Source organism: Lachnellula hyalina (genome assembly GCF_007821495.1).
Source record: "Lachnellula hyalina strain CBS 185.66 chromosome Unknown contig00074, whole genome shotgun sequence".
Classification (NCBI taxonomy): Eukaryota; Fungi; Ascomycota; class Leotiomycetes; order Helotiales; family Lachnaceae; genus Lachnellula; species Lachnellula hyalina.
The window spans coordinates 139,276-149,844 of NW_022157188.1; the positions used below are offsets into that span (position 1 = coordinate 139,276).

A 10,569-nucleotide genomic window follows, 5' to 3' on the forward strand; every position below is an offset into this window, starting at 1 on the left:
GGCAGAGCGTGCATTTCTTGTACGAGGCAGGGGAGGCGAAGGAGGGGGGTCGGTGTAGTGTGGGGTGTTTGGAGGCGTTTGGGGCGATGGTTGAGACTTGTGAGTTTATTTTCTTGTTTGCTTGTTATAATCCCTACCTTGCTTCGACTTATGAGTTGGGTTTTGGTTGAATTCGGTTGGATTGGAATTGAAATGGATGAAGAAGAAAGATGCTAATGAGAGGATTTGATAATAGGTGCAGCGGATGCGGATAATCTTAATGGTGAGAGTAATTTTGTGGATGGGTGTGGGGAGTATACATTAAGGGTTCGTGGGTTGAAGGACGCGACGCAGAATGCGATATTGGAGGTTGATAAGGTAGATGATTTACCGACTAGGCATGTGGAGCAACGGGGGGAGAATGCTGAGAGGCTTTCGTTTCCGGGGAGGCAGAGAGCGGCGGCTAGGGTGAGGATGGAATAGGATGGATGGATGGGTTTGGCGTATGGGTTAGATGATTTCTGGAGTTTGGAATACCCGTCGATGGTTTGGAGTTATGGACTTTGTATTTCACTAGAAAGAGGGTCGAAGCATTGATATGAATAGGAAGGGAGGGTGTCTAAAGTTATAGGAAGGAAATGGTGCCATCTTTGAGCGCTCGAAAACATATGTATTTACAGTCGAAAGACAAATTACACCAATAAAGTCCGTCACAATTCCTTATGTCAAACCTTACTCCAAGTTTTAGAACAGGAAGCAACTGTGTGATGTCTTTTACGTTTGTATACATAGCCAATGTGCATGCACTACTTATTCAGCATTTGGTGGAGAAGCAGGAAAGTTCAGCTTTAGGAAAGACCTAAGAACACGCGCAAGTTAAGCAAAGAAGCGCACCTATAAGTGTTTGACTCGCATAGCTCAATAGAAGAGTTTATATACTCGAATAGAAGCGCACCTATGAAAGGCGAGCTGTTTGTTACAGTACCAGGTGATACCGCTAGTCTCACGCGGCCGTACCCCGCGGCGTGAATTCAACCGACGCAGTACAACCCCGCCACGCCACTTAACAGCAGGCTGAATCCTCCTCTTACCAGCCTCTGCGTCCTTTCAACTTATTGCATTTACATTGCACATACATATAGTTCTCTCTCACAACTTTTAACCTCAAATACGAATCTCACGAAATCGCATCCAACATCCATCCCACAATGGCCCCACCACCAGCACCATTCCAATTCCTCCCCCTCGGCGCCATAATCCAAGCCTTCACCATAAAATCCCAAAACATCGTCCAATCCTTCCCTTCCCAATCCGACTACCCCACACACAACACGCCGTTTTTCGGGGAGACGATTGGGCGAGTAGCGAACCGAGTGCGGGATGGCAAGATCGAGAGTTTGAACGGGCAGAGCTATAGCTTGGCGCAGAATAATGGGGTGAATGCGCTGCATGGGGGCGTGTTGGGATGGGGGAAGAGGATTTGGGAGGGGCCGCGGGCGGTAGGGGTCAGGGAGGTGGAGGTGGAAGGGAAGGCGTATGAGGGGGAGAGTGTGGAGTTTAGATTGCGGAGTGAGGATGGGGATGAGGGGTATCCGGGGACGGTGGAGGTAAGCGTTGTGTATACGGCTGCGGAGACTGGGGGAGGGGGTGAGGCTGTTGGGGATTGAGTATCAGGTTGACTTGGTGGGGGGATGAGGTTGAGGAGACGGTTGTTAATGTTACGAATCACTCGTACGTGCCGGCACTCCGGAGTAAAAGGAAGGCATCTGCTAATCGTGTACGTTCCTGGGAAACAGGTATTTCAACCTCACCGGTAATCCTACGATTGAAGGCACGGAAGTCTCGCTGTGTACGAACAGTTACCTACCTGTTGACGACGGCGGTATCCCGACTGGGAACCCAACGGCATACAAGGGAGTAGAGGCGAGCAAGACCTTCACGCTCGGTGCAGAAGAACCGGATATCGACGATTGCTTCATCGTAGATCCCTCAGCCGCCTCTTCGATTCCCCTCGATACACGCAAGTCCCCCTTGACGAAACTGGTCACTGCTTACCATCCGCAAACGAAGATCCATCTCGAGGTCTGGAGCACAGAGCCGGCGTTCCAGTTCTATACGGGCAAGTATATCGATGTACCTGCTGTTGAGGGGCAAGCGGCGAGGGGGAAGAGGTCGGGGTTCTGCGTGGAGCCTAGTCGGTATGTTAATGCGGTCAATGTCCCGGAGTGGAAGGCACAGGTTGTGCTGAAGAAGGGAGAGGTGTATGGGAGTCGGGTTGTGTATAAGGGATGGAGTGATGAGTAGATTTTGGGTACACGCATGTGATGTAGATATCAGATGATTTGGAAAGCCGAGGAGATGTTCTACTTTTAGTTCTTGTTCTGGTTCTAGCTCCAGCCGATCTACAGATGCCCGAATTGGATATGAATTAGAGGGACCCAATCACCTGACCTTACTTGAATAGCCTCGGTATCTTTTTCGAGTGCCAAACCATCCATCATCATCATGCTGACACACCCGGACCCCGGCAGACATCTTCACATGTCAAATGCAGATTTGGCCAATAGGACACCACGGAATAGTAACAAAAGATAGCACATGACAAAAGATGGAGAAACCGAGTTCCTTTGTATGTTCCTGACGGCAGCTGATGGTTCCAATTACAGTACAGAGTGGAGTCCGGGGATGGCAGATTCGTGGGGCTGGGCGGTAGGAAAGGGAAAAGTAACTGTTTGCGGGGCAAAGACTGAGAGACATGTGAAAGCGAAAGCGCCGAATCACTAGTTATACGACTTGACCCTCCGTATATTGTACATTCATTGCTTCCTCATTGCTTCCTCTTCTATCCTTCTTCTTCTATTTCCTCTTTTTCTGTACAGTAAACCAATAGAACAGACAGATCACCCGCAAACATGTCGAAAACCTTCACCCAAGCAGACGTAGCGTCGCATAATAAGCCAGATAATCTCTACATCGTTGTTGATGAAGATGTCTACGACCTCACCACATTCCAAGATGAGCACCCAGGTACGCAGATTTCCCTTGAAACCCCATTCACGTCTACATGCACTCCACAACTACAACCACAACCCATTCCCAGCAAAGCTAATCAATCCCAACCACAGGCGGAAAGAAGATCCTCACCCGCGTAGCCGGCAAAGACGCCAGCAAGCAATTCTGGAAATACCACAACGAGAGCATCCTCAAGAAATACAAGCCCAAACTCCAAGTCGGCTCTCTCGACACAAAGAAGAACGCCGCGCCTCCTACACCGCCAGCTTCTCCTCCGCCGACTAAGGAGATTGTCAAGCCTCAGGCTGAGAGCGGGACTGTAAGTGCGGCGCCTGTTGGTGATGTGCAGGAGAAGGTGCCCGAGGAGACATTGGATGCGTTTGGAGATCTGATCCCGTTTGCGGATCCGGCTTGGTATCAGGGTGTATGTCCCTCTTTCCTATACCCTTCCACGATCCTCCACCAGTACTCATCTAACCCGATGCCCATATAGTTCCACTCACCCTACCACAACGAAACGCACGTCGCGCTCCGCGATGAAGTCCGCGCCTGGGTATCCTCCGAAATCGAACCTTACGTCAGCGAATGGGACGAAGCGAAGAAAGTTCCCGACGCGATATACAAAGCCATGGGCACACGCGGATACCTAGCCGGACTAATGGGCGTGAGCCACTGGCCCAGCGAGTACACCGGTGCGAAGATCGCAAGCGTGGCACCAGAGAAGTGGGATCTGTTCCACGAGCTGCTGATCACGGACGAGCTATCGCGGGCAGCGTCTGGCGGGTTTGTATGGAATGTGATTGGGGGCTTCGGGATTGGCTGTCCCCCACTCCTGAAGTTTGGGAAGCCGGAACTGGTGAAGCGGATCTTGCCTGGTATATTGTCTGGAGATAAACGCATCTGTCTGGCGATTACGGAGCCGGATGCTGGGAGCGATGTGGCCAATCTGGGGTGTGAGGCGAAGCTGAGTGAGGATGGGAAGCATTATATTGTTAATGGGGAGAAGAAGTGGATTACGAATGGTGTGTGGTCTGATTACTTCACTACGGCTGTAAGGACGGGCACGCCTGAGAGCGGGATGAATGGGATTAGTGTTCTGCTTATTGAACGCAGTGCTGGGGGTGTGAGTACGAGGAAGATGGATTGTCAGGGGGTGTGGTCGAGTGGTACTACATATATCACGTTTGAGGATGTGAAAGTGCCAGTGGAGAATGTTATTGGCAAAGTAAACGGGGGTTTTAAAGGTATTTATTTGTCCCCCCAATTTCCTTTCCCCCTCCCCTCCTTTCTCATCTTCCAAACACATACTAATATAAGCAACATAGTCATCATGACAAACTTCAACCATGAACGCATCGGCATCATAATCCAATGCATCCGCTTCTCACGCGTCTGCTACGAAGAATCCGTAAAATACGCCAACAAGCGCCGCACCTTCGGGCAGAAACTAATCCAGCACCCCGTCATCCGACTTAAGCTCGCGCACATGGCGCGGCAGATTGAAGCGTCGTACTGCTGGCTAGAATCCATCATGCACCAGATTTCGCACATGCCGGAAGAGCTAGCCATGCTGCGGCTGGGTGGGCCGATTGCCAGTCTCAAGGCGCAAAGCACGGTGACGTTTGAGTTTTGCGCGAGGGAGGCGAGTCAGATTTTTGGGGGTCTGAGTTATAGTCGCGGGGGACAGGGAGGGAAGATCGAGAGGTTGTATAGGGATGTGAGGGCGTATGCTATTCCGGGGGGGAGCGAGGAGATTATGTTGGATTTGAGTATTAGACAGAGTTTGAAGGTTGGAGAGATAATGGGGATGAAGTTGTAGATGAGGTAGTACGAGCCAGTACCACATGCTTAGATGGTGGAAAACTGGACGCAGGCGTTTGCGAGATGGCGGGGCGTTGTAGTTGGGTACATAGCAGTAAATGGAGTTTGTTATCAACTCATGGACTTTTGACTGACCAGAGACTTGAAATACAAATGAGTAGGTTCTCGGATAACTTGAAAAAGTGTATACTTCATTCAACCCCATACCAACACTCAACCTACGTAAAGCCACTTTCTTTCCCGAGTAAAACCCTCCATCCACACCATTATCTTACCACCTCTTCTCCCTCTCCCTCTCCTTCCTCCCCAAACTTAACCACTTCTCACCTCTCCGGCCTAAAAGCCCCACCATCATCTCAGATCAAGAAATATACCTTACAACGCATATGGACTACCGGTACAAATAATTGGTACAAAGTCTGATGGCCATTTTTTCTGGACAACAGTACAGTACAGCTGACTAATCTACAGTGCGTGGTCCACCAGCCCACCAGTCTATCTACAGACCGCAATTGGTCTAGTGTAACGTACCAAGGACACGACAACCTCCTACCGACGACCATCTGGAGATTATATCCTCCCCGCGGCTATGAAGTCTAGTATGGACTCCAAACATAGGAGTTCCAGTTTCTCGTCCGTGTTGAGCATTGAGTCTATCCAAGCCAACGCAACCGCGCTGATCAAGACCAATTTGAGGAATCATGATTGAAGCAGTGCTTAGAAAGGGGACAACGGGCTGCGGGCTGAAGCACAAGAGCTGGTGACCTTGGCCGGGAGTATTCCGAGGGGATTGCGACGTTGGAGGGTACGCTTATATTTCGGACTTAAGTCCTTTGTGTTTGAGATTGATATACTCTCTTTACCACTTCATATCGCCTCTTAATACAATGATTGTAGATAACTATAACTATAAAGGAAGACCTTCAGGGCTCCTAAAATGGCATATCAGTATCACGTGCTTACTTATTAAGGATGAGCCTCGGCATCCGTGAATCCTGTCTTTCCATCATCACTTATGTCTACCAAGCTATTGTCACGACTGCCAAAACCATTATTGACTAATCATACCCCTCTCCTATATATGAGTAGTGATCTAGGTTTTCTTATTCATAGAAAGCCATCGTAAGATATTTGACACTCTTCGACTAAGAGGATCTTCGTCAAAAATGATCACCCCCAAGGTCTTGATACCAATGTCTGACTATGGTCACGACCCAACAGGTGCGGATCAATTAAGTCTATATTAACCCATCATTGACATACACTGACGCGAATCTCTTGCGCAGAGACTGCAGTGCCATATGCAGCCTTCAAGAAAGCTGGATTCAAGGTTGAATTCGCGACAGAAAATGGCAAAGCGCCAGAATGCGATAAGAAAATGCTCCAGGGCATCACTCAAAAATTAATTGTAGGCATTATATTATATCCTCAACATAGATTCAATTATATAGTGCATAGTTGATAGATAGATATGCTAACCGTACTAGGGCGCCACAAAAGACGCTGTCAATGCCTATAAGGAGATGTCTATCACCCCCGAGTTCCAACGTCCGGTCTCATGGACATCGGCGGATTTCAGTCTAGAAAGCTACAATCTGGTCTTCCTTCCTGGAGGACACGAAAAGGGCGTCCGGCAACTTATCGATTCCCCTATTATCCACAAGCATCTAGCCTCATATTTCCCAGCTACTAAAAAGCCAAGTTCGAAGTCGGTGGCAGCTGTGTGTCACGGCGTGATGGTGCTTTCTGAAACAGAGGGCGCGGATAGGAAGTGTGTTATTCACGAGTGTGTCACCACTGCGCTGCCAACACGGTTTGAGCAAGTTGCGTTCTGGGGAACCAGAGCTTTCCTCGGCGACTATTACAAGACATATGGAGCCGGGAGTGACAATGTCGAGGAATCGGTCAGTCATAGGAGTTTATATCATGATTAAGAAATTAATTCCTTAACAGGTCCGGAAACGCCTAGACAACCCAAATAAGCAATATAAGAATAGCTTAGGCATGAGTCCGTAAGTCTCTTCTTCTGGTCGACCCAAATTTCAAGGTTTAGATGCTCACGTGGCACTAGGTTTGTGGTGCAAGATGAGAAGTACAATTATATTAGTGGTCGGTTTCCGGCGGACGCTCAAATGCTTGCAAGGAAGACAATTGCTTTAGTTCAAGGTTCAGTGGCGTAAAGAGCTATTTTTGGCGAAGCTAATATTACATTGGTAACCTAGCAAATGGGCAATCCTTGGTGTTGAAAATGAGATTGCAAATAGCAGAACTTTATTCTTAATCATTCTGGTCCTCACCCGAGAGAAATTTTAGTTGTGGTTCAAGAATTAAAGAATAATGAGATTACGTTCATACACATTTCAAATTGAACAAAGGAAGAATTATTATCAGATGGAGCTAGTACCGATAAGTCCATACGTAATATAAGATCTTACAATCTTGAGAGCAGATGTGCACGCGCCTGTAGCTACACGAAGAACAATAGCATGGTTCTCAAAGCTGATAATGACTGGAAAAGTGATGTCTGATTCGGCAAACTCGAAATCGAGAAGTTGAGGTAGATGAGAAAGTAACGGGCTACTTGTAGAGGCAGTCCGTGAAAGAAGTCGGTATAGTAGGCTCGATTGTGATTGTGACTGCCGCTGTGCAGGCTTTTCTGCTGAGGTTGAGGGCTAGTATTATTATACAGCCGAAACCCTAAGTCTTCTAAGTGACTTAAGTGTGCTGGGTCTGGGTCTGAGTCTGCGAAATCTGCGGAGTTTATAATATAGAGGTATGCCGGTATGCTATAAGCCAAGATTATTTCCGTCTTCTTGAAGGAGGGGAAGAGAGTCGTGAGACCGAGGTAACAGGTTTGCTATCGGTCGGTCACTGAGGGTTTCCCCCTTCCCTTCCTCATCTCCTAGAGATCTGCTCGGTTTCAATCGTCTTGATGGAACTTCTGTATTAACCGTGGCCTTAAGGTTTCCCGAATTATTTGATGCGCCGTTGTGCTGAACACCGGTATGACCGGAAAATGGATATTGCATAGCATGCTTGGTAGATAGGCCAGAGATTTCGGCCATCTCTTACTAAGATGGACATTGGGAATAGCTGCAGGTCAAGCGTTGTGTGGAAGAGGCAGTAAAGAGGAAGTGCCAGAGATTTAGTGCGAAAGAAGGCGTCAGAAAAGCGGCGATGGCCTAAGACAAGCCGCGGAGTGATGCGAGGCGGGCAATATGTGCCATGATCATAACGGTGTGACCTCTGATCTTGCTTTGTTTGCTCTTATTAGTCCCTCGATTAATCGAATTTGCTAATATATTTTGATTTTAATAAAACGCACATATCATCCTTTAAAGGACAGCTGTGAACTATTGAAATAAAATCAATGCCGAAAAGATTCCCTTTATTAGATAATACTAGTTATAAAAAAGATAATAATTAAAGTTATAGCTAATATAAATATAATAGATATATAATTATATATATTTAAAGAAGAATAGTATTACAAGTGAGTCACATATATATAGAGGCTTAATATAGTATTTAATAAATTTAATAAAAGAGAAAGAAGAATCTTTATCTGAATCTGAAGAAAAGTAAGCGCCCTCTGATTAAGACTACTAAGAGTATATACTATATCGCAGTTCCGCCGGAGCTGCGAAATAGGGATCTTCTATCTAACTGCTTACTATTTATAGCAGGCGGTTATATATTCTACCGGCTAAACTAATCTTAATAGAGAGATTAGATTAGATAATTTAAAATTATTTAATGCGTCCTAGCTAGATATATAGTAATACGTCTTCTATTTTTGCAATTACTCTTTTAAATGTAAATCTAATTAAATTACTTACATTTTAGTTATTAACCTTACTCTTACTATATGTAACCTAGCTAATAGATCTTCTCTACTTTAACTAGTGTCACAATCACGAATCCTCGAAGGCATAGCTTAGTATAAGATCGAATTAAATGTAATTCTAAGCTAAAGAGAAAAGAAAGAAAGTCTAGAATATAGATTATAGGTGCAAATATATATACACTCGGCTAATTAGCCCGTGGCTAGGAAAGGTGACTAGTAGTTAAGTGGCTAGTTAAGCAAAAGGCTAGTGCTACGCTAAAGTGCTAATGTATTAATATCATATGCTGTATTATATAGCTAGATTTATAATACTACTTCCCTCTCTTATAAGACCTATTTTTAAGTCTATTATTATTATCTCTCTCTTTTAGAAATTTGTTCTTCTAAGCTATCTTAGTCTAATATCTTAAGTTTTTTAATAGTCCGAGCTTATAAGAGTATGTTACAGATGAGTCACATATATACAGAGGCTCAATGTGGTATTTAACAAGTTCGATAAAGGAGAGAGAAGAATCTTCATCTGGATCTAAAGAAAAGTAAGCGCTCCCTAGTTAAGGCTTAATAAGCTAAGTATAGGTATAGCCTATGCTTTACCTCTAGGGCTTGCCTCTTATATTACCCCCCTCCCTCTACCTATTTGCAGGCAGTAAATAATCTATTAGAAACTATATAATATAGTAGAGACTATAGTAGCAAATAATTCTAATCTATAGATGCTATACTACTATTCCCCTTATAAACTGCCTAGGCTCTACTAGATTTTAGATATAGTCTATTTACTTAGTAAAGCTCTTCTACTTCTTACTTTTACTATTATCTTTATTTAGTTATACTATTTACTCTATAGTATTATAAATCTATATAGTATTATAAATCTGCAAATAATAGAGTAAATAGCTATTTACTTTATAGTATTATAAATCTGCAAATAATAGAGTAAATAGTTAATAATAAGCAACTATAAGATCTCTCCTTTTACTTGTTTTTAGACTCTCCTTTTATATTGCTAATACTACTACTATTACTAAAGTAAGTATAATATATTATATAGAGCGCTTAAGTGCTTAAGATCCTCTCTACCCTTTTCCTATAGACTCCGCGTAATACTAATTAGAGTTAGATATCTAATATTATCCACTATATTAGCTACACTCTTTTAGGGGTTAACTGCATTAACTAAAATATAAGTCAGATTCTAATTAGTTTCCCTTAGGTTCTACTAATTCTCTATAGTTAAACCAGTTCTATTTCTATGCTAAGTGCGCCTATAAGCGTAAAAACTATAAGAACCTATATATATTTATTAGATTCTAATTAAAAAACATTACTAACTAATTAGTCCTTAAATAGCCTATATTACCTATGCTATCTAGTCCTACTCCTCTAATGCTTTAGTATAAGTTTTAGTTAGTTTCCGCCTCTTTTTAGTTAGCTAATACTTAATATAGTATAAACGCCTTTACTAATCTAGGCAAGGTACTTAAGGCCTAGAAGGCTTTAAAGCTGTTACAGGCAGCTAGTCTTCTCTCTATATATTTTTGCTGGACTCCACTTATTTTATATTACTAACTGCTAGTTTCTAGTCTTATTACTCTTAAGGTTACTAGCATGGTAACTAATATAGTTGCCTAATAGGGTTAAATATAAGTTATACTCTACTCTCTAATTATTTTCTATTAGTAACTATTTATTAGTACTAGTAGTATTTCTATAGCAGTGGTTCTTAGGCTATATTATGCTAATTCTTAATTCCAGGGTTTTATATGCAGTCTTCTAGTATTTTGCAGCAGTCTATAGGTCTATTCCTATTTCTCTTTTCTTTTTTTTTTTTTTTTTTTTCTTTTTCTTTAAATAGTAAATAAAATTTATTACGCTTCTAATTATCCTAATTCCGCTTCTTAATGCCTATG

General features: G+C 43.8%; 2 protein-coding genes across 2 annotated transcripts; both read left to right on the forward strand.

Moving 5' to 3' along the window:
* Window positions 1–2,891: 2,891 nt before the first annotated feature.
* On the forward strand, window positions 2,892–4,810 carry apdG_3 (Acyl-CoA dehydrogenase; the record flags this gene model as incomplete). Its single annotated transcript, XM_031149911.1, has 4 exons — window positions 2,892–3,006; window positions 3,105–3,415; window positions 3,485–4,235; window positions 4,317–4,810. 4 exons carry the CDS (start codon window positions 2,892–2,894, stop codon window positions 4,808–4,810), a joined length of 1,671 nt encoding a protein of 556 aa, XP_031005031.1.
* A 1,168-nt stretch (window positions 4,811–5,978) lies between these two features.
* On the forward strand, window positions 5,979–6,992 carry LHYA1_G004961 (Uncharacterized protein; the record flags this gene model as incomplete). Its single annotated transcript, XM_031149912.1, has 5 exons — window positions 5,979–6,033; window positions 6,099–6,220; window positions 6,300–6,716; window positions 6,766–6,824; window positions 6,866–6,992. 5 exons carry the CDS (start codon window positions 5,979–5,981, stop codon window positions 6,990–6,992), a joined length of 780 nt encoding a protein of 259 aa, XP_031005030.1.
* Between the last annotated feature and the right edge of the window lie 3,577 nt (window positions 6,993–10,569).